Source organism: Pleurodeles waltl, chromosome 3_1 (assembly GCF_031143425.1).
Source record: "Pleurodeles waltl isolate 20211129_DDA chromosome 3_1, aPleWal1.hap1.20221129, whole genome shotgun sequence".
In the NCBI taxonomy this organism is placed as follows: domain Eukaryota; kingdom Metazoa; phylum Chordata; class Amphibia; order Caudata; family Salamandridae; genus Pleurodeles; species Pleurodeles waltl.
In genome coordinates, this window is record NC_090440.1 from 868,339,059 (window position 1) to 868,363,853 (window position 24,795).

General features: G+C 42.1%; 1 protein-coding gene across 1 annotated transcript in view; it reads right to left on the reverse strand.

The window, feature by feature from the left end:
• Window positions 1-2,193: 2,193 nt before the first annotated feature.
• Window positions 2,194-24,795, reverse strand: part of KIAA0319L (KIAA0319 like) — a 612,066-nt gene continuing 589,464 nt past the window's right edge. Inside the window, exon 21 of the mRNA XM_069223811.1 lies at window positions 2,194-3,821. Coding sequence (XP_069079912.1) covers window positions 3,634-3,821 — 188 coding nt within the window. The 3' untranslated portion in view covers window positions 2,194-3,633. The remainder of the gene's footprint in view (window positions 3,822-24,795) is intronic.

A 24,795-nucleotide genomic window follows, 5' to 3' on the forward strand; every position in this document is an offset into this window, starting at 1 on the left:
TCTAAGCAGCATCAGAACTCAAATCTGTGCAGCCTGAAAAAAATGTTGCCACTGGATGTCTAATATGGATCCGTTCTGTTGTGGTCCCGCAGCTGCCCGTAGCTGAAGCTACAGAGGGCCATCTGGTGCTGGTGTAAGGTCTTTTCTTCAGAAACAAATCCGTATCTAGTCTGATGGTTGGGAAATCTGCATAAAGGAGTATCCGTTACAAGATGGCTGGCCAAAGAAGGGCTTGATGTAACCAGTGGTGTGATGAAAACATCTTCCCTTGAATGGATGGTGCAACCTGAATGCCCCAGCAGTAGCTTTGGGTTTTTGCTCATTTTACAGCCCCCACACTTGAGGAAGCCAGGTTCAGTATCAAATGGAGGGACATGGTACAGGGTCGATCAGTTTTCCAACTGATTTCACACAGATATGACAGAGCTTAATTGTCAGGCCAGTTTATTGATATTCCAAGGCATAAGATTTCTCTGTGAGACAGAAAAGTATCTTATTAGGTCTGATAAGGGCAATCAGTACTGCCTCTAGACTGGGTACTTTCATGCTAAGTGGGGCTCACATGTTCTTGCACCTGGTTTACCTCCTGGCCAGATTGTTGAGTGGCAGAGGTAACCATCTAACATATTCTGATAAGCAGTGGAAAGAAGGTACCTCATCCAAAGACCTCATGGGTAAAGGTGCTGAGCAATATAAAGTCTCAAAATCAGCTGTTCAGTCGTACCAGATCTACCTTCAAGATGGATATGTTTTATCTACAGTAAGCACAGCTGGATTCTCACGCAGAGGGGACATGAAATCATGGAATGAAAATTACTCAAAGAAAACACTTAAGCTTTATGGAGATCAGCCACCGAGTAGAAACTGTTGTACCAAAAACACTGCATGAAGCCAATCTTCAGTGGCCGGTAGAGATGAGGCGGGATGGATTTCAACAATTCCAATGCCCCAAAAAAGATGAACTATCATAAAAATCCCTTCTGTGCTTCCCGCTACCAATTGGAAATATTGGGACTTCAGCTGAGACACTTGATATTGCACCAGTAGGAAGCAGCGAGATGTGAGAAAAATGACTTATGTAAAGTAACCACATTAACTTTTAAAGTGACAGTTTTCTTTTTGATAATCAATGCAGGCATTTCCATCCAGTTGGGAACTTAAGTATTAGAAAGCAAAAATAAAATGTGTGGACAAAATACCTGTGGCAGGAAAATAAAGAAATGAGAAAAGATGTGCAATGAGGTATGGGGAAGACAAAAGCAGCAATGTTTTGATCACTGGGTCTCTTTTTATGGTCTGGGTTGACAGCACAGCTGTCGTTAGACAATTACGTGAGTATTACTAGAGAGGGGCTTTGGCTTTGCTTACATGTTGGGAGCCAGGAGTACATGTTTTGATTGGGCAGAAGTGGTGTGCTTCCACAAAGAAGGCCCGCACAGCTATTATCATTATGCTCTGGCTTTCCAGCCCAGCTATCGCTAGACAATTATGCAAGCATCACTAGAGAGGGGCTTTGGTTCCGCCCACATGTTGAGAGCCAAAGGTACATGTTTTAATTGGGAGAAATTGTGTTCCACAAGAAAGTGCTTGCCCTCAACGCAGCTGTGATTATTTAACCAGCTGTGCGCGCACACACACACACACACGGCATTGGAATGCTATTACAGTATCTTAGATAACTAGATAATTCATGTTATTTTTCTCTGGTGGCAGCACAGATGGGAAGAGGCCAGTCAGTAACTTGCATGGATGTTTAGGTCTGTGTTGATAGTGCAACTGTCACCATACATCTTAACCTACACATTATTATTCTACAGTTCTTTGCTTCCATACAAATACATCTATTCCCATGGTATTTACTTGTAATGCTTTACGTCCCCATACAATATTCATTTAAAGCTAGATTTATCAGCATTGCCAATGCTGGGTTTGTTAATTTATCTAGTGGCCTGAGCTTGAACTCTCAGGGGCACACAAGACATTGTGATGCTATTAAAGTTTCTTAGATAACTATATAAGTTGTGTTGTTTTTCTCTGGCACCAGAACAGATGGGAGGAGGGAAGCCATTAACACACAACCAGGACCTTCAAACAGAGATCTTTTGTCCCATTTCCACGACACAGTGCTCCCACTAAGGATTAGGTAATAATGAAGTGCCACTCACCAGGTCCGTAACCGCACACCTGGAAACGTACGAGCTAGAAAGGTTTTAATCAATCATATTTTTCTACAGCAGTTAAAAGACAATAACCTTCTCGTTCAAGTGGTTCATTTCATAGTGGTTTCAAAGAGGTAAAAACTGTAATGAAATATGGATGAGGTCTGCTCAGCCCAGCCTCACTGTCATCTTGCACAACCAAGTTAAAACCTCTCTGTGACTGACAACTTAGGCTTTGTGAATAAGGATGACATTCATTTGTCCTTATAATTATTTGTAAGCACAACCAAGTAATATGTGGAAAAATACAATAAATAATCATTTGCGAAATGAAAGAGCACCACATTCCAGCTTTGAAATCGTTTCTGTTGGGTGGCATGTGGGAAGATGCAACTTACGGATCGCTAGAGAGGGCTGGCACTTTTCTCCAGACAACAGACCGGAAAGGGTGTCAATCACAGTATGGACAGTTTTCGAAGAAGAAATGACAATGCAGATGAAGTAGACATCTACCCCCATGTGTGATGTTATGTTGCAAGGGGGCTTTGAATTGAGGCTCCTGACAAAATATTTTGCCTGGATAGAATGGATTATTTTTATATCACTGTCAACTTTGTGGTTTCAGAGACTGAAAGCCACAGAAATAATGTGTTTTTAATTTAAAATGAGCGTGGATAACGTTCCTCCATTCGTTCTCGTCAGTGTAATGGAAATCACAATCGCGATTCATGCCAGTGTAAGGAACCTGATCTAAATGTTAACAAAGCAAGGTTTCTGTAAACATGGGTGAAGGCAAGTCACCCAACCCTGCCTTTTTGACCCACGCACCCCACCCCCACTCCATGGGCGGTTTGAAAACATCAGTAGTCAGGGGAACTTATGCTCGACCGTAGGGAAGAGACAGTTCATTATTAAGTCTTATGCTAGTGTTTGCAGCTAATAGTGCATAGCGCTTTATAATCCCAGCTCAGAGTGCAATAAAATGATCAGCTCTGCATCTTTAGTCTTAAACACATCAGCAGCGGTTACAGACGTCCCTCCGTGGCTCTGCAATTTTGTTTGGATGTTCACGTAAGTCTGTATTTTCTGTTATGAACACCAGCTGGTGTAATTCTTCACATTTCCAGGTGAATGTATCCTTCAAAATCCGGGTTTCCCAACAAGAATCCACACTGTTCATTTTCAGAAAGCCTTGGACTAAGCATCTTCGGCTAAAACACATAAAACCTCGCCCAACCCTGTAGATTTCCTTTGACAAGTTAAAATCCAAGTACCACTGGTTAGAGGCAAAAGAAGTTCAAGAATTCTACAGTCTTACGGCAAAACAGTTCTTTGAATGCCGCAGCTTTCCCCCCGTCAATCACCAAATGTTCTGCTGCTGATCTGGATGAGGGGCAGAGGGCAAGTCAGAGGGTACACGGGATGGTTCTGCTGCTTAGTGGAGACTGTTGTAGAATTCAGAGCTGCATTCTAGCTATAAGCCTTCATCCATCTGATTCTTTGCTTTCGCTGGCCCTTGCCCATTACGCAGAGCACCATTCTGATTCCGGAGCAGTTTGCCTTTCTCGCGGTCTGGCCACGTGAAAATTGCTTCATCGCTGTCGAGTTCCGATTCAGAGTGCATCAGGCTGGTAGTCAGAATCGGAGCTTTCAGTTTTCCCCCTAGAAAAAACAAAGGAGAGGTTAGAAAAGCGGCACAAAGTGCAGCACTTGCATGCAAAAGTATAGTGTTTTACACAGCACGCACGACTGATAGAGACCATTTCTAAGTGCGCTTTCTTTTGAGAAGTGACCTGAGACCTAAGTGATTTCAATCAGCTGGGCAAGCCAGACCGTCGTTAGCTCCTTAGCGAACAGGTTTAAAGTCCAAAAAAGCAGAACATGAAAAAGACAAATTTCAAATCACAAGTTTTACTAGCTACCGCATTCTACCAAGAATATATTATTTTTCACACTTAAATGTGCACGATGCAACAGTCTCTAATCTTTCAGTACGTGTAAGCAATTGTTACTTCCTCTCCTACCTCTGCATCTTAGGAGTCTTCACTGTACTAAGAAATGGGCACATTCCCACCTGCGTGCGGTGACCCCAAAACTCTTCATTTCCAAATAGAATATGCATGTATAGGAAGTGGAAAAGCTGCCATTTGCCAAACGTAGGCATAACTTCTACATCCTATAGAGGCAATGTTTTTTTGTTTTTTTTAATTCTTCATTTCTTATAATTAAAACATAACACAACACTGCGGTATCTAACAAGACATAATGCAAAAGAAAGACCATACATTCAGAAGCGCAAGTAAGGACATGAAGGAAACAGCCTTAAAAGATGAATGTACACAAAGCTGAACAATGCCTGTTCTTTAACAGAGCCAAAAGCTTCCATGTCCCAGCATGCCTTTTACTGGCAGTTGCCTCGTTGGCCCTGTTTTTATTGAGGAAGTGACGCTGGTATTTAAAATGAACTAGATACGCCAATGCCAATGAAATAGAGTAACAAGAGAAGCAGAAGGGTCATTTACGAATTCAACGAAGATTACTACAGTGCTGAACGAGTAATACAAACAATGCTTCTTTCTTCATCGTAGAACCTTGACTACTACTTAAACGTGGAACTGAATTGCAAGATTATCCCGAAAAATCTAAAGTCTCTGAATTAACAGCAAGACAATCAAGAATGGTGAACTGATGACAGCCACCTCATCCAAACAGACTTCTTAGGACAGCCTGACAAATTACTGTAGCCTTTCCAGAGTATCCATCTAGACAGTAATGTTAGGTGAAAGTACGAATTGACTTTGATGTAGCTGCTCTAAGTGTGTTTAACACGGGTATTTCTCAACCAAGCAGCAGTTGGCGCTTTCTCTTGTGTACAATGTGGTTTAGGTTTGAGGTAGAGGATTGATGGCTAACTGATAGGATAAAAACACAGTAGAAAATACCCATCTGGAAAAGAACTTCTTAGATATTGACAAAATATGTCTGAAGTGGCACACAGTTGCTAAAAACTACTTAGATTTTCTTCTGTTCAAATAAAATTTTAGCACTCACCTAACATTCTAGAAATGAAAGGGTCTCACTGCCAGAAGGGCGAGATTACCGGGAAAAAACACAATGATAAGAAAAATCGATATTTTTTTCACCCAGAAATAGGATACTAGTTTTGCTAAGAAAGAAGAAGTGTTTTCATTACGATCCTAATGGTGTGAGACTGAGTAAGGCTCTACTGCTGAGAGAGCCTGAAGTCTACTTACTCTGCAGGTCGATGTATGGCCACTAGAACAAATACAATGCCTCCTTATATATAGGCTCAAAAAGATGAGCCACCAATTTAGAATGATCGGGACTGAGTCCCTGTGTAGAGAAGACTGCCATCTAGGAGGGTACGTTTTCTTTAAGCCTTCCAAAAAGTCCTTTATGAAGGAAAACGTAAAGAAAGACCTTTGAGAAGGACACTTCTTGTAAGGTGTTACATTTTGTAAATGTACTTTGTGGAGGGAAAGCCATATGAAGCAGATAGGCAGAGGAGATATGTTTTTCTCATACCTTTGGTACTGTTGAGGGAGTGTCCTAGGTGGCGATTGAGCATATGGTCCGTATAACACAAAGTGCCCTGGGGGCGTAAAGTGGGTGTGAATCCACATTGTGTGTCCCTGGGGCATTTGGGTGCTACAGAAGGGACTATTGCTACTTGCGCAGTCCCTTCTGTAATACTGATAGCACTGGTACACATGACGCACCAATGCTAACATGAGGGCGTGGGTCTTCATTTGCAGGGGAGCCGCGGCCCCATGCAAATCAGGGAATCACTCTGCCGTATTATGGACGCGTGGATAGAGGCAAACATGCCCTTAGTAGGTGCATGACAGTGTGCTCTGATGGCAGCCCTATGAGTGGTCAAAGGGAGTAACTCACAGCACACGCCTGCAGGGCGATATCTGTGCCTTCTTTAAAGTGCAGGTGGGTTGCCACCTGCAAAGACAAACATGGAGTGGCTAAGAAGCCACTGCTCTGTATTCAGCTGAATAAGCATTAGTCTGCGGCTGCCCTGGGCGCAACACATTAATCATAATAGGATGCCTTTTCCCGGTCTGACCAGGCAGACATTTTGAAAGGTGCACTGTGGAGCAAACAGGGACAGTGTACTTACTCTATGTATAATACAAGCCAGGTCTGACTGGAGGGTGGTGAGGTCTCCTTGAATAAGTATTAGAATAGCCAGGGGACTAGGCATATTCCTGATGGACGAAACAGAAGTGTCTCTCTGAACCAGGAGAAGTTTTTGTACGAAGGTAAAATCCTGAGATAAATTGTGTCTCTATCTTTAAGGACCTTTTTTGTAGTTTTTTGACAAAACCTGCAATTCTTGAAAGAATGCAAAGACAATAAGCAAACCATATCTTCGTATGTCGGTCAGAAATTGCCTTCTTCCTCCAACAAGAGGGTCACTTAAAAAAAAAAACGGAGATATAACAACAAATTTCCCCTTCAAAATGGAAGACAGAAAACTTCAAAAATGCCAAAAACACTGAAAGAAGAAAAAATGTAAATTAAAGGGGGAAAAAACTCAAAATATGTCGAGAAAATCTTGGAAGTGTTCCGAGATCCTCGCCATGAGCTATGAAACATATTGAGCTTGTGAGGCAGCTGTCAATACAAGGCATGCAGCGATATGGAAGGTGGTGGCTTTTTACAAAAATAGTGCATGTACGCTTCACGCGTATGGGTTTGGGGTTTTGCTACTGCAGCACATGAGGTTCGAAACTGCAATTCTGACTTATGTGTTAATTACAACAAAGAATTCTGGCATTAAGTAGCCTGTATGGGCTGTGGGGGTTCTGCCTATATTTGGAAAATTAGCTTTCCACCTCCTATAAGCACATACTTTATTTTTGGAAATTAAGTCTTCCAGGATCTCTGCACTAAGTCGGGAATGTTACATATTTATGTAAATCATTGAAGATCCTAAGATGCAAATGGAAAAACTACATACCTGTAATCCTAGTTCTCCTTAAGGGGAATCCTCAACAAAGCTATGGGAGAGGGCATAGTGGGGGGTGGGAAGAGGGTGAGAATGTGTGTGTGTGTGTGTGTGTATATATATATATATATATATGGAAAATATCACTTACCCAGTGTACATCTGTTCGTGGCATGTTCTGCTGCAGATTCACATGCTGTGCTTACTTCTGCCATCTAGTGTTGGGCTCGGAGTGTTACAAGTTGTTTTTCTTCAAAGAAGTGTTTTCGATTCACGGGATCGAGTGACTCCTCCTCTTCGGCTCCACTGCACATGGGCATCGACTCCATGTTAGATTGCTTTCCCGCAGAGGGCAAGGTAGGAGTGATAGAGTATAAAGAAAATAGATGTCCATGCTAATGGAATGTTAACTATATATATATATGTACGTACAAGTGTTGTTTAACAAACGACTACAGGCTGCCGGGGAGGTGGGAGGGTGCATGTGAATCTGCAGCGGAACATGCCACGAACAGATAGATGTACACTGGGTAAGTGACATTTTCTGTTCGATGGCATGTGTAGCTGCAGATACACATACTGTGCATAGACTACAAAGCAGTTAGTCCTCCCATAAAAGCGGTGGTTAGCCTGTAGTAGAAGTTGTTTGAAATAATGTTCTTAGTACAGCTTGACCTACTGTGGCTTGCTGTGCAGCTAAAACATCTACACAAAAGTGTTTAGTAAATGTATGTGATGTTGACCAAGTAGCTGCTTTACATATTTCAGCCATTGATATGTTTCCTAAGAAGGCCATTGTAGCACATTTCTTCATTGTGGAATGTGCTTTAGGAGTAACTAAAGGTTCTCTTTTGGCTTTAACGTAACATGTTTGGATGCATCTTACTATTCATCTTGCTAAACCTTGTTTTGAAATGGGTTTACCAGTATGGGGTTTTTGAAAAGCTACAAATAGCTGTTTAGTTTTTCTGAATGGTTTTATTCTATCTATGTAGTACATAAGTGCTCTTTTAATGTCTAGTGTATGTAGAGCTCTTTCTGCCACAGAATCTGGCTGTGGGAAGAAGACTGGTAGTTCCACTGTTCGATTGATATGAAATGGTGATACTACTTTAGGAAGAAATTTAGGGTTAGTTTGTAGTACGACTTTATGTTTTTGTACTTGTATGAAAGGTTCCTCAATAGTGAAAGCTTGAATTTCATTAACTCTTCGCAATGATGTAATTGCGACTAGGAAGGCAATCTTCCATGTTAAGTATTGTATTTGACATGAGTGCATAGGTTCAAATGGTGGGCCCATAAGTCGTGTAAGCACAATGTTTAAATTCCACGAAGGAACTGGAGGTGTTCTGGGTGGAATGATGCATTTTAAGCCTTCCATGAAGGCTTTGATAACAGGAACTCTAAACAAAGAGCTGTGCTGTACATTTTGCAAATATGCAGAAATTACAGTGAGATGTATTTTTATGGAAGAGAATGCTAAATTTGATTTTTGTAAACGAAGTAAATATCATACAATATCTTGAATTGATGCTGTAAGAGGGGCAATTTGTTTAGATTGACAATAATATACAAATCTTTTCCATTTGTTTGTATAGCACTGTCTAGTAGTGGGCTTTCTTGCTTGCTTAATTACCTCCATACATTCTGATGGTAGTTGTAAATACCCAAATTCTATGACCTCAGGAGCCAAATCGCCAGATTGAGTGTGTTGGGGTTTGGGTGCCTGATCTGCCCTTTCTTTTGTGTTAACAGGTCTGGTCTGTTTGGGAGTTTGGAGTGTGGTACTACTGACAGGTCTAATAGTGTTGTGTACCAGGGTTGACTTGCCCACGTTGGTGCTAAGAGTATCATACTGAGTGTGTTTTGATGCAATTTGTTGACTAGAAATGGAATGAGTGGGAGAGGGGGAAAAGCGTAAGCAAATATCCCTGACCAACTGATCCATAGAGCATTCCCCTTGGATAGGGGATGTGAGTATCTGGATGCAAAGGGTTGGCATTTTGTGTTTTCGCTGGTGGCGAACAGATTTATGTCTGATGTTCCCCATTGTTGAAAGTATTTTTGAAGTACTTGAGGGTGAATCTCCCACTCGTGTGTTGGTTGATGATTTCTGCTGAGAACATCTGACAATTGGTTGTGTATCCCTGGAATGTATTGCCCATGTCGGTGCTATTAGTATGAGTTTGAGTTTGTTTTGACTCAATTTGTTTACTAGATATGGAAGGAGTGGGAGAGGGGGGAAAAGCGTAAGCAAATATCCCTGACCAGCTCATCCATAACGCATTGCCCTGAGACTGATCTTGTGGGTACCTGGATGCGAAGTTTTGGCATTTTGAGTTTTCTTTTGTTGCAAATAGATCTATTTGTGGTGTTCCCCACTTTTGGAAGTAAGTGTTTAGTATTTGGGGGTGAATCTCCCATTCGTGGATCTGTTGGTGATCCCGAGAGAGATTGTCTGCTAACTGGTTCTGAATTCCTGGAATAAATTGTGCTATTAGGCGAATGTGGTTGTGAATCGCCCAATGCCATATTTTCTGTGTTAGGAGACACAACTGTGTCGAGTGTGTACCTCCCTGTTTGTTTAGGTAATACATTGTTGTCATGTTGTCTGTTTTGACAAGAATGTGTTTGTGTCTTATTATGGGTTGAAATGCTTTGAGCGCTAGAAATACCGCTAACAGTTCTAAGTGATTTATGTGAAACTGTTTTTGCTGTATGTCCCATTGTCCTTGGATGCTGTGTTGATTGAGGTGTGCTCCCCCACCCTATCATGGAAGCATCTGTTGTTATTACGTATTGTGGCACTGGGTCTTGGAAAGGCCGCCCTTGGTTTAAATTTATACTGTTCCACCATTGAAGCGAGATGTATGTTTGGCGGTCTATCAACACCAGATCTAGAAGCTGACAATTGCTTGTGACCATTGTGATGCTAGGCACTGTTGTAAGGGCCGCATGTGCAACCTTGCGTTTGGGACAATGGCTATGCATGAAGACATCATGCCTGGTAGTTTCATCACCAGTTTGACTTGTATCTTTTGATTTGGATACATGGTCTGTATCACACTGTGAAATGTGTGAACTCTTTGTAGACTTGGAGTGGCAATCCCTTTTGCTGTGTTGATTGTTGCTCCTACGTATTGCTGTGTTTGACACGGCAGAAGGTGTGACTTTGTGTAGTTGATTGAGAAACCTAGTTTGTGGAGGATTTCTATGACATATTTTGTGTGTTGTGAACACCGTCTTAGCGTGTTGGTTTTGATTAACCAATCGTCTAGGTACGGGAACACATGTATTTGCTGCCTTCTGATATGTGCAGCTACTATTGCTAGGCATTTTGTAAAAACTCTTGGTGCAGTTGTTATTCCGAATGGCAACACTTTGAATTGGTAATGTATCCCTTGGAATACAAACCTTAGGTACTTTCTGTGTGAAGGATGTATTGGTATATGGAAATATGCATCCTTTAGGTCTAGTGTTGTCATGTAGTCTTGTTGTTTGAGCAGTGGGATTACGTCTCGTAATGTAACCATGTGAAAGTGATCTGATTTGATGTAGGTATTTAATGTTCTGAGATCTAGTATAGGTCTCAGACTCTTGTCTTTTTTGGGTATCAGAAAGTACAGGGAGTAAACTCCTGTGTTTATTTGTTGTTTTGGTACTAACTCTATTGCTTCTTTTTGTAGCAATGCCTGAACTTCTAGTCCTAGAAGATCTATATGTTGTTTTGACATATTGTGTGTTTTCGGTGGGATGTTTGGAGGGAATTTGAGAAATTCTATGCAATAACCATGCTGGATAATTGCTAAGACCCAAGTGTCTGTTGTTATTTCCTCCCAATGTTTGTAAAACTTGGTTAGTCTCCCCCCCACAGGTGTTATGTGTTGGGGATTTGTGACCTTGTGACCTTGAAGTCACTGCTTATTTGGAGGAGTTTTGGGACTTTGGAACTTTCCTCTATTCCTTTGAAATTGTCCCCCTCTATATTGTCCCCGAAAACCTCCCCGCTGATACTGGCTCTGGTAAGTGGGCTTTGTTTGTGAGGTTGTGGCTTCTGTGGTTTGCCCTCGAAACCCCCCTCGAAATTGTGTCTTTCGAAATCTGCCTCTGCTCTGTGGGGAGTAGAGTGCGCCCATGGCTTTGGCCGTGTCAGTGTCTTTCTTAAGTTTTTCGATCGCAGTGTCCACCTCCGGCCCAAACAACTGCTGTCCGTTGAATGGCATATTCAGCACAGCTTGCTGTATCTCTGGTTTAAATCCTGATGTACGCAGTCATGCATGTCTCCTTATTGTTACAGCTGTGTTGACAGTTCTAGCAGCTGTGTCTGCAGCATCCATTGCTGACCGTATCTGATTATTGGAGATACCCTGTCCTTCTTCTACTACTTGCTGCGCTCTTTTTTGGAACTCCTTGGGTAAATGTTCAATAAGGTGTTGCATCTCATCCCAATGGGCCCTATCATATCTGGCTAGCAAAGCTTGCGAATTTGCAAAACGCCACTGGTTTGCTGCCTGTGCCGCCACCCTTTTGCCTTCAGCATCGAATTTTCGACTTTCTTTATCTGGAGGTGGTGCATCTCCTGAAGTATGAGAGTTGGCTCTTTTGCGCGCTGCTCCCACTACAACAGAGTCTGGTGTTAGCTGTTGTGTAATGTACACTGGGTCTGTTGGTGGCGGTTTATATTTTTTATCTACTCTTGGAGTAATGGCTCTCCCTTTAACAGGCTCCTCAAACACTTGTTTGGAGTGTTTTAGCATTCCGGGTAGCATAGGAAGACTGTGATATTGGCTGTGTTTGGACGACAGTGTATTAAAAAGAAAGTCGTCTTCAATGGGCTCTGAATGAAGGCTGACATTATGAAATGCCGCTGCTCTTGACACCAGCTGTGCGTAGCCTGTACTATCCTCTGGTGGCGATGGTTTAGCTGGATAGCATTCTGGACTATTATCTGACACTGGTGCGTCATAAAGGTCCCATGCGTCAGGTTCATCTTGACTCATTCCTGTATGAGTTGGGGATTGCATCATTGGTGGAGTGGCTACCGGTGATGGTTGCGGAGCGTGATGTGGGGATGGTGGCGGTGTTACTTGTTTAGCCACCTTTGCATGTGGCTGTTTGTCCTCGTCTTAGAAGGCAAGCTTGCGTTTCATTTTGACTGGAGGAAGAGTACTGATCTTCCCTCTATCTTTTTGAATAAAGAGCCATCTTTGTGTGTGATCTGGCTCTATTGCCTGTAATTCCTGTCCAAATCTATGTGTCTTCATTTGTGTGGACAGTCCTTGTTCCTCAGTGTAGGAACTTGTTTTCGGTACCGAAACCTTTTCAGCTGCTTTTTTTGGCTCCGGCGAAACCTTTTTTTTACTTTCGGCGTCGTGCTCTCTCGGTGCCGACCCGTTTCGGTGCCGCTGTCTCGGTGCCGAATCTTCTCTGAGCCACTATCTCGGGCCCGAGATTGCTGTGTGCCGGTATCTCGACCGGAGTCGGATGACTTCGACACCAGCTCGCCCTTTTTCGGTGCCGATGAACGGTCACCTACTTTTCGGGTTAAGCCATGGCCTGTTGGCAGTGGCGTCGCCTGGGCTTTAGCGCTTTTCTCGTGAGTTCTTGGTTTCAACGTCTTACTCACGGTTTTAGGCGTTTCCTCGGGATCGATCTCCTCAGAGTCCGACTCCTGGGTGGAGAATGTTTCTTCCTCCTCCTCGAAACGCTCTCGTCCTGTCGGCGCCGACGCCATTTGCAGTCTTCTTGCTCTTCGGTCCCCGAGTGTCTTCCTGGACCGAAACGCTCGACAGGCCTCACAAGTATCCTCCTTGTGTTCTGGTGACAAACACAAGTTACAGACCAGATGTTGATCTGTATATGGATACTTATGGCATTTTGGACAGAAGCGGAATGGGGTCCGTTCCATCAGCCTTGAAGAGACACGTGGCCGGGCCGACCAGGCCCCGACGGGGATGGAAAAAAACCCTGAAGGGCCACCGGAGCTCTTATTAATTCGGTGTCGATCTGTTGTAACTAACCCGATACCGAACGCAAACAATACAGACGATTTTTCCGAGATTCTAACTAACTTTCCGACCCGAAACATAGAGCGAAAAGGAACACGTCCGAACCCAATGGCGGAAAAAAAACAATCTAAGATGGAGTCGACGCCCATGCGCAATGGAGTCGAAATGGGAGGAGTCCCTCGGTCTCGTGACTCGAAAAAAAGATTTCTTCGAACAAAAACAACTTGTAACACTCCGAGCCCAACACCAGATGGCGGGATGTGCACAGCATGTGTATCTGCAGCTACACATGCCATCGAACATATATATATGTATATATATATCTCCATGGTTGCCAGTAGGTAGGTAGTTAGGACTTAGTTTCCATAGGAAAAGTGTTTTTTTTTGTTTTTGTTTTGTCAATAACTTAAGCGCCGCTTGACGAATCTTCACAAAATATTTTAAACTAGTTTGCACTGTAGTTCAGCTGTTATGTTGAAAGTTCCATGGTGATTCGTCAAGCAGGGGCAAATAAAAAGAGGGTCCCAAAACACGTTTTCCCCATTCAATTTCCCGTAGAAATTTTAGACACGACTACAGCCCGAACCACCAGACAGAATTACACCACATTTGGCAGAAAGCAAGCTATTGGTTCAGAAAGCGTCCTTTTTGTGATTTGGTATAAATCCGTTCAGTAGCTTGAGTAATTAAACAAAAGACAAAATTGATTAGCTAGGAATGCAGATCATCTGTGGGTCCAACTGATCTCATGCTGGGAACTGATTGTCTGCTACCACTTGAACCAGGAAGGACGGCAGCCAGTCTGGGACTCAGCAGAGTCCCAAAAAAAAAAGTTTAAAAAAAGAGAAGGTGGCAGAGTAGGAATACTGTGACCCCATAGGCCTGGTGGTGGGGTCCCCCTGGGACCCCGTCCAGGCCAAAAATCATTAAAAAAAATAAAATAAATAATAATAAATTCTCACAATAATCATGGAGGATCCACAAATCTCTAGATTTTTTTTTCATATTAAAAAAAGAAAAAAAAGGTCTCCTGTGCTTGTTTAACGAGGAGGCCCCAGGTGGGCTGGGGGCATAAATTATAATGTATTTTTTAATAGGCCACCCTCCGTGAGCCTATTGCATGTGTCACACGTAGAAGAAAAAATCAGTAGAATAATATTTAAAATGTAACATGACCAGCTCTAGTTAAATACCCGGCTCTGCAGTGGTTGAGTAAACCTTTCTGACAATCTTTGGCCCAGGGGAATTTGGCTCGCATTAATCTCCTTTAGTTAGTGTTTGTACACCACAGCATCCTGGAATCGCACACTAGCAAGGAGTAGGTGAAAAAGAAAAAAGAAACACTCTTTGATGACAAAATAGAAATGAGGACCCTGATTTTAAGGGTTATACGAAAAGGCCTTGAGAAATTGCGTACTTAAACCTGTTTCGTGTTGCGCTACTGTAAATGCCCCTATTTATGGTTGAATATATACTAAAGTGTCTGTGTTCTTCTATACACATGTGATAACAGCAGAAAGAGGGGCTGGGGTGACAGGGTAGCACTTAGTGAGGCGACCCCCCAATACACAGCGAATTAGGACTAAAGAAGGGCATGTGTGCATGACATAAAGGGTAATATTAATGTGTAGCTTCAAGAAAAGAAGCTGAGAATAAGCCTGCTTTGCCCCGTGCATGTCTGTAATGAAGGGACTCTTTAATATTCACAGCCTTTCAATGACATGCTATCAGGGTACTGACACTGAAGAAGTGAACAGGTATTAGCACTTCAAGGTGACGTGAACACCTCATATTAAAGATTGTTAGTGGACAAGTTTAGATGGAATATGATAGCATGCAGACTCCTGGTTTTGCTGTAATAATGGTACCCTTTGGAAAAAAAAACATTTCAACAGCATATTGCACAGATGGGCCCACCTCCGAATACAAAACAGGACCACAAATGCATCTGTGTTCTCACAAAGAATACGTGTTGTTAGTCCTCAGGTGGGCACGTAGCACTTGTGTTGAGGCGTCTGGCAGTCTGCCACAATACCACTTTATGTATGTGTAGGAATTACTAACTAGAGATGAAAGAGAACGCTAATTCAAGGATAGGTTTCAACCACGTTTTCCTTTCTAGTAACTCAGTGTATTTTACATGGCATTCATACTTAGCAAAATATAATAATGCGTGGAAACGCGAAAACCACCAGCAATAACTTTAGCTCGAACTGGAAGACGTGGCATTCATTGCATTAAGTTTATGTCAAGAGCTGCTCTGCAACAACCCTTCATCAGGTGAATAATTAATTCCCGCAGGATAGTGGCGTGTTTGTTGTTTGAAACCGAGGGCGCGCGCGGTGCTCACTGATTATGCACACTAGTGTGTCCTGGAAAACGTGCAGCGGCCTGTCTTATTACAGACAGGGTAGTGTAGTGAAATATGTGTTTTGACCACTGATTTTGTGTTGCGCCACTTTGCACCCGGATTAGCTGTGTAGTGTCCACCAGTTGCAGACTTCATTTTGTATTCAGTTTAGCTGCCTATTGACTTTATTGTAGCATTAGACACTGCCATGTTAAAGCTGACCATACTTTTCCACATTGTAAACTGTGCTTGTTTTTGTGCTTTTCTTACCGAAGAACTAGGACATATTATCACCTAAGAGCTAGTACATAATGTGGAGGAGTTAGGCAGTCATCAGAATAAGAATGTACCAGACTGATGTTTATAGTGCAAGCAGGGAACGGTTTGACTTTGGGAGGGGTGCCTCAGGATTCTGGCCACGTCCCAACACATTTCTTTCAAAGGTTACCTAAAATAGCCAGCAATTATTAATATTTCTTTTTTATGGGAGGGTTTTTTCTAGAAAGCCCCTTCTCCGATTCTTTAAGGGATAAAAACAAAGACCCAGCGAGACGGAGAGTGGCCTCAATCAGGATTCTTGACGTCGGATGCCTGATATCTGTCCCATGAGGGTGGAGATCTCTCTCTTTTTCAGTCGAATGGGGTCATTGTCTTGCTGGCAAGAGAAAGATGAAGAGCTTGGCAGGCTCTATGGCGATTAATTTTTACTTCATTGTTTGCATAATATAATATAATATATTTGCTGTGTACATTGCAGTGGAGAATCATTTTGGTGTGTTTTCCTTTCATTGCTGTGACTATTTTTCAACATGTGCTTTCAACGTGCTAATCTCCATTTTAGGAACCTCGTGGTGAAATAATAGTAACTGTCTTCTTTGAACTAAGAGATGCATCCCAGAGATTTTTGTCAGCTCGGCATTAGTGAAAGCAAATCAGGGAGCGAGTGTGCACTGTTTGTGTTTCAGGTCCTGTGTCTGATACTTATGTGGATCAGAGTCTAACAGGTTCTTGTCATGACCCTGCATTGCAAAGGGAATTCAGAGCCACTATATTTTAGCAACACTCGGACACAACAGATTGTAGTGACTGCATTGTTTGTACTGCCTTTAACCTGTCTGTTGCACTGATACAGGCACACGTAGAAAGCTTTTTCTAGAACCCTGAGAGGGCTGTCTTCCATTCTGTTTGCTGTGTGAAGAGCCTCTAAGTGACTCACCCACTTAAGGTTCCCTGGCAGCTCTAACCCAGATTCACGAGCAACGCGCCTGTGTTTTCCTTTCATTGCTGTGACTATTTTTCAACGTGTGCTTTCAATGTGCTAATCTCCATTTTAGGAACCTCGTGGTGAAATAATAATAACTGTCTTCTTTGAACTAAGAGATGCATCCCAGAGATTTTTGTCAGCTCGGCATTAGTGAAAGCAAAACAGGGAGCGAGTGTGCACTGTTTGTGTTTCAGGTCCTGTGTCTGATACTTATGTGGATCAGAGTCTAACAGGTTCTTGTCATGAACCTGTATTGCAAAGGGAAGACAGAGCCACTATATTTTAGCAACACTCGGACACAACAGATTGTAGTGACTGCATTGTTTGTACTGCCTTTAATCCTGTCTGCTGCACTGATACAGGCACACGTAGAAAGCTTTTTCTAGAACCCTGAGAGGGCTGTCTTCCATTCTGTTTGCTGTGTAAAGAGCCTCTAAGTGACTCACCCACTTAAGGTTCCCTGGCAGCTCTAACCCAGATTCACGAACAACGCGCCATAAAAAAAAAAAAAAAAAAAAAATAAGAGGTAATTTTTTGTGGTTATTCCTCAACTTTGCTGTTGGCCTCTAGTGATACCACTGTGTTTGAGAAGCTGTGCCAGCTGTCATACAGATGTTTGAAGGTCAGCAGAAACGTGGGTGTAACAACACCCTCTGTGAAGCATACATGTTGCTGTCCCTCAATTCCCCCACTGAGGCGCACATGATCACATACGTGTTTAAAGTGGGTGTGAGCCCAGCTTGTGTTGCACCCTTTGCGTACGTGCACCGCGCTTAAGGAACCACTCGAGCACACTGGAGACAAGGGCTTGTGTTCCAGAGTTTCCGTTTGAAAAGAATAATAGCTGTCAAAAAACACACACGGTGCACTGGAAGCAACCTAATTAGGAGCCAGTGTTGGAGCCATTTTGGCAGAAAGATAGCTCTTTGTCCAGAAAGAGCCCTTTTTGTGATTTGGTATAAATCCGTTCAGTAATTTGAGTAATTTTAAGACACACAATTGTATATCTACGGATGCAGATCCTCTGCAGATCTGACAGATCTCATGCTGAGATCTGATTAGCCTCCAACTGTTCAACCAGGTCCTGAGGCCAACAGCCGCCAAACATGGCTGAAGGCCGTGCGTGGCGCAGGGTTAGTTGCATATGGGACGTTGGCCCCATGCCAGACCCTGCGGCAAACCCCCACCACGCACCGCCAAAGGCCACGTTTGTTTGGGGTTGGATTTACGTAAGATAATTAAGTATTACTTAAGGTTAAAAAAAATGTGAAATTCAGTGAAAAAAAAAAAGGTTACATAGACGTTATAGTTAGGTTCAAATTTTACAAGCAAACAAATCATAGAAAGTCAGCAGTTATACTTAGCTCAAGTAACTATAACTTGTGCCCTAAGGTAACTATAACTCATGCCCTCGCCATGTACTGCTAATTATCCCACATATTACATCAGCTATGACATCTTGATAATATCACCGCAACATTTGAATAAAATTACTGATGAGAAAACTGTGCATATTTTTTATATATATATATATATATATATATATATATATATATATAAAATTCTTCACCTACTTTTCTCCAAAATGGGTTTATTAATAATGCCACTAGTCTGACTAATTCCCTCCTATGGTGCTGTCTATTGATAATCATTAGTACTGGTACTTTATCCAAGTTCCCTTTCTTGAGAAATTACAGCTGTGAGGTTACTGACGGGTGTCAGAAAAGCCGTACATCAGTTGACAAATGAGTTATGACTAAAGATCTCCAACAGCTGGGAGATCTTGGAAAGTTTCTGAACCAGGAAGACCACCCACAACGTGGTATACTCTTATGTGACTACTGCCTTTCTTTTCTAGCTGATTAACATTGAATGGCTGGCTGAGACCTGGGTTTGAATGGTCTAAACACCTATGCTACTATTCAAACTTCTTAAATGAAACGATGCATTGCAAGACATTTCACACCAACGTAACAGACATATCAAGAAGGGCTCATTTTACAAGTAACATATTTTACTAGAAAGTAAAGAATCAAAGCAAGTGTGAAGGCCAGGGCCTTAGCTGTCTAGAGTCATTTGCAGCAAACCTTGTATGAATTTTTGTTTCTCCTTCAGGGGATCCTCATTAATGAGGATAGAGGTGGAGTCTTACATATGTGAGGAAAAACAGGGCAATTTAAGCAGAAAATTTGCAACAGGTATAACTACAAGTGCATTCCATGGAAAGCATATGTGGGGCTTGATGTTTCATAAATGCAAACGCCTAAACAGTGGGGCTATTAAATGTGAGAATAGGTTCATCCCTCGGGCTTCAGCTACCTTGAGGGAAACAAAATAGTAAACATATTACAAAGGCTATCCATCTCTAAAGTATTGCATTCAGACTTTTTCCTACAATGCAGTATCACAGCAAACCTTACCAAGGAAAATGAATGTCTTAGGTCAGGCAAGGCTACGTAGAAAATGTAACGCAAGGGGTCATGTGTAGTCCAGCTGAATGGATTTACTTTCTCCATATCACACCTTAAGTGAAATGTTCTTCACTTCCTGAAGTAAAAGAAGTTTGCAAAGTATGCACATCGGTAATAAAATATACCTTGCATGGAGAAGGAAGAATTTAGTGTCTGAATGTTAGGAATAGAACAGCCAAACTGCAAGCCATGGGAGAGAGCTTCAGTTATGGGTCTGAATCTTGCATGCTTTCTTGCATAAACCTTGAGAAGAAAATGCTTTTACAAATAGCACAATGAAGTGCAAGATTACAACACCTGGTTGTCATTATCCTTCATGGAGCAATAAGCAGGGACAGACAAAGGGACAGGCCTTTCTTACATCCTAATCAGGAACTGCAGTCACATCTGTCACCTCTACCATCTACCAAATGGCAGTGCTCAGGAACATCTAATCAGCCCTCCAATTTTATCAAGGTCCTCAAAGACATTCTAAGGACAGCCCAGTCTCTAACATCTCTCAATCTAGTGTCTGGGTCTCCACCCTTCAGCCACAGGAATAGTTAATACACTTGCATTATCTCTGGAAGCTGTAGCCACCTTCCATCATGTGCCATCCTACACTAGGGGCCATCCAAAAGAGATCCCTCTCGTCCCAGTACTCAGACTATCACCACACACACATACTATTCTACATGTGCTACACATACACTGCACCTACACACTGACCTGGCACGCACAGGGAATGTCAGCGAGTTCTCTCCAGAGAGAAAAAGGCAGGCTATACTGAAGATTCACAAAAGCTCAGTGCACTGCCACAACTGTTCTATGTTGCTTACCCACGGCATGGACAATAGTCCAATGCTCACTATAATAGGCATGCTTGGCGCGCCCCTCTAGGTCACAGAACACGTTTTGGACCTTGCGTTTCCATGGATGGGCCTTGGTCTATATGCACATGTAGGATTACCGTCATCACACAGCAAAAATAGTCAAGACACCAGTTTCACATGCAGTTGGGAACTTGGAGCAGGGGTACATGCCTACTAAGCAGGGGACATCCTTGTCCCAACAATCCTCTTCTGTGTTGTTATTGCAAAGTTTTTGTTTCATCCAAAGTATTCACAACATTGTATCTTTAAACGAAAAATACCTTGGCAGCTTTTTCTCTACATACTCATTGTAAGGGTAATCATCTCTTAGGGATACATTCCCATGTCTGTATTCAAATTCTATGGTATTGTTATGTTGGTCTATGTATTGATATACTTCTCCATGGAATCTAATAGAAAAGGATTGGCATGCTCCTCTGATCATGGGAAGTGATGCTCCTAGGCCACTAAACTGTTAAGCTGAGAACCTTGTTGTGTTCCTTCAGGACTGTCATAATGGTTATAATGTATTTGCTACAGAGTAGAGGGTTAGGCATAAATATTTCTCATCTGGTACGGATGACAGTCTGAAGTATTGTCCTCTCTTCTCCTTCATCATTATGTTTCCTTTATTTCCCATCTTACGTTTTTGTGCTTCCTAATTACTTCATTTTCCACTCTTTGCCCTCCCCTTCTTGAAATAGTCTACTCCAGATTTTGGTGCTTAAACAAATAATTTTTTTTTCTCTCCTGAATTCATGGACATAGAGGATGATCAAGATCTTTGATAACAGTGCCATGGACTTCACGACTCACATCAGAGCCTCAAACAGTGGAGAGGGATTTAGGTGATGACAACAATTTTCCTGATGTTAGATGCTAAGACCAAACTTGTGATTCTGTGAAACATCGGAGTAGTCAACATCAGGGAGTAAAAGGCAGACCGTTAGTAAGCACAATAGTCACAGTCAGCAGAGACTCTTTCTTTCTAGGTTCACCTATGTTGAAAAACACAGAAGAAACAGTTAGTTACCTTTATTGACTTATTTTCTGATGGATATGACCACTCCAGCAGATTCTTGACATCTGAACCTCTTTCCAAGGTGTAAGACTGTATCAGATTTTTTTGTTATATGGCATCACAAGGTGGCAATGTGTGGCCCTGTCTCCAGCGTCACTAGACCTCGCTGGAAGGGACACAACTGCCCTATATAAATGCCAAGCTTTCCAGTGACCAGAGTTACGCCTCTTTTTCAGATGCAACCGAAGCAAGGATGCAAAACATGGTGCTAAAACTATTGCGAAACATAGTCCATGTGCAAGGAGGAAGCTGAAGCATGGAGTTATTAAGTATGTTATGCTATGTGGGTATTTAAAAGCGCATGTTCACTTACTTTTTTTGTCGCTGACAAAGAAGGGACAATAACGGGTACATTTATTAAAGCATAAGCCATGTATTACGAAAGATTAAAAAGACAGAGTTTAGTCTTGGGTTTAACCAAGCCTAAACCCTCTTCCCTGGTTCGACAGGAACATGCTGGAATTAAAAACGGATGCAAAGTTTTGGACCACATCTAGAGCAAATCTTATGAACCTATGGCAAGAAAAGACCTATCAGGCAGCAATCAAACATTACCATAAAGCTATCAGAAAGTCCAGTACTAATTATTATGCCCATAGAATAGAGGGTGCTCAGAATTCTGCCAAGGAGATTATCTCTATTGTGTAGTCCTTGATCAATGCGTCTGTCAAGAACTCGAGCCATGAGTTGTCAGAGGACAAGTGAAATAAAAAAGCTGAATACTTATTTTAAAAAAGGGACTGGCATCTATGCTAAGTTCCCTAAGGATGAGGTCAGATTGGACCTTGACCATTACTTGCCAGGATAAGTACACTTAGCCTAGCTGGCCAGCATTTATCTTATGAAAACCTCTTGCTTACTAGAAAATCTGACTTCCTGAAAAACTCTGGTCTGCCTAGAATTCTCAATCTCTCTATAAGCACTTTAATTTGGAAGCATGCGGGGGGCGCGAGTTATAGTTACCTTAGGGCACGAGTTACAGTTTCTTGAGATAAGTACAACTATAACTGTTGAATTTCTATGGTTTTGTGCATGTAAAATAGGAACCTAACTAGAACGTCTCTGTAACCCTTCATTTTTTCAGTGACTATATATATATATATATATATATATATATATATATATATATATATATAATCACTTGATCATACAAAGTTAGAGAATTAACGTCCCATCTTACTCCTTCCAGGGCTGGCTAGATTCCTGGAAACATTTATTAACAGTCAGATTTTGAGGAACTCCATAAATTATTACATCCTTCACAATCAGAATTATGGCCCCTCCAAAGTTCAGAATTAGCCTTGCTTGACATGACTGAAGATAAAGGAGGCTCTGTGACCCTCATAGTGTTCGATCTTCGTACATATTTGATACTTTCCCACAGCATGCTGCTAAAAATGGCAGAGATAGTGGTATAGGTTCTAACATGGTTACCTCATTTTTAGAAGGGCGCTCCTTCCAAATGACATCTGCCCCTTTCTCATCCATGAAGCATTAGCTAGCTCATGTTGTCCTCAAGGGTCTTCCTTGAGTTCCACACTTAACATCTATGTCTGCCCATTGGCAGACACTGTTGCATACTTCAGATTTTCCCTGATTTCATATGCTGACACATAACTGATCATACACCTGACTCCATCCTACGAGAGGAGCACTTGTCAGTTCTGGAAATGTATGATTACGGTTGCCTAATGGATGAGTCGGAACTGTCCAAAAACGTATGCCTGATTTAGAGTTTGGCTGAGGGGTTACTCCGTCATAACAGTGACTAATATCCCGTCCGCCAAAATAGAAATCATATAGGATATAATGGGATTTATATTTTGCCGAACGGGATATCCATCAACATTGTGACAGAGTAACTCCTCCGCCAAACTCTAAATCAGGCACTTAATGACAGCAAAAACATAAGTTTTAATAGTAAGAAAGCAGCTTCTTCTCTGGGGCTCACACTAGTGGCCTGAAGTGCTGGGGAATCTCCCAAACCTGCTGTGGAGCACCTAGGCCTTTGGATACATAGTAAACTATCCTTTGGCCAGCAAATAAAGGCAGTTACAGCATGTTGCTTTGGTCTGATTAGACACTCAAAGAAAACGCTTTTGAACTTCTCTACCTTCTTTCATGGGATGATTATACAGGTCCTCATTTCATACCCTGGCTCTGGTAGCAGTTTATCTCTAAGACCTACCAAGGCCTCTAGGAAGAGACTCCAATTAATTCGAGCCTCTGCATCTAGACAGCTTGGATACCTACCTAAACATCACTATGTATGCAATCAGTTGCACGGCCTCCACTACGTACTTATCTGGAGGCGCATTCAATTTAAGGCATTATGCGTGACTCAGTGAGCCATGAACAATACTGGCTTTTGATATCTTAGACACCTTTTTGCATGCCTATTCCTTCAGATCATAATCTCCTAGATTGCCCATGATTCCCTGTATTAAACTTACGAGACAGTGAGGTCACTCCTTTTGCTTCTTGCCTCCAAACTGTAGAACAGTCTTCCTCTCCACCTTCGTTCTATCCCCAATCAATTGAATTTTTGTAAAAGACTTGGCTCTTTTAAGACCTGCTACTAATACCCGTCAGTCGCTTACGTGACACGCAGGAAAACCCGGTCTGGGGCAACCATGCGCAATATATATCTTTTCAACATAAAATAGGGTTTTTAAAGAGTTGCAAAATGAGTTAAAGTCCATGAATGGAAAGTAACTGACATGGATGTTTGTTCCATTCACTTGCTACAGCAACAGAAAAAAGCATTATTATCAATTGTTTCAGTCTGGACTTTAGGGATATCTAGAAAAAAAATTCCCTTGGAAGGGAAAAAATAGAGGAGTACAGGTACATAATTTAGAGGTTATAAACTGGAGAGCAATACTATGAATTGCCACATGCACAACTGTCAGTGTTGAAGAGAACCACCTTCTTAATGGGTATCCAACTGAGGCACTGAAGAATGGGTGTGTAGTGATATTTCTGTGTTGACCACTGATGTCGTGTCGCACCACTTTGCACCTGGCTCAGCTGCCCACTGTCACTTGAGTGGTCACTGGTTATAGACTCCATTTTGTATTCAGCCAAGACTCCATTTTGTGTTCAGCTTAGCTTCACCGCCACGTTAAAGATACGAGTATTTTTCTGCACAAACATGTTATGCAACGTGTTTTTCATTTCTGCGTGTTTTCCTTCTCACCGAAGAGCTAGGACATATTGTCACCTAGGACTGGTACATAATATGTAGGAGGTAAGCAGTCAGCACAATAAGAATGGACCAGGCTGATGTTTATAATACAAGCAGAGAACGATTTGACTTTGGAGAATTGCCTAGGGATATTGGCCAATTCTCAACGCGTTCCTTTCAGAGCTTACCTAAACTAGCCACCATTTCTTAATATTTCCTTCTTAGGGGAGAGTTTCTTTCCAGAAAGCCCTTTCCACGGTTCTTTAAAATATAAAAAGATGGCCCTGCTCAGTAGCGGTGAATTTCGAGACCTCGGTCAGGATTGGACGTCAAATGCCTGACATTTGTCCCGTGAGGGTGGAGATCTTTCCTACAGACGAACGGGGTCATCTTCTTGCTTACATGAGAAAGATGAAGCATCTGACAGCCCTTACGGTGATGAA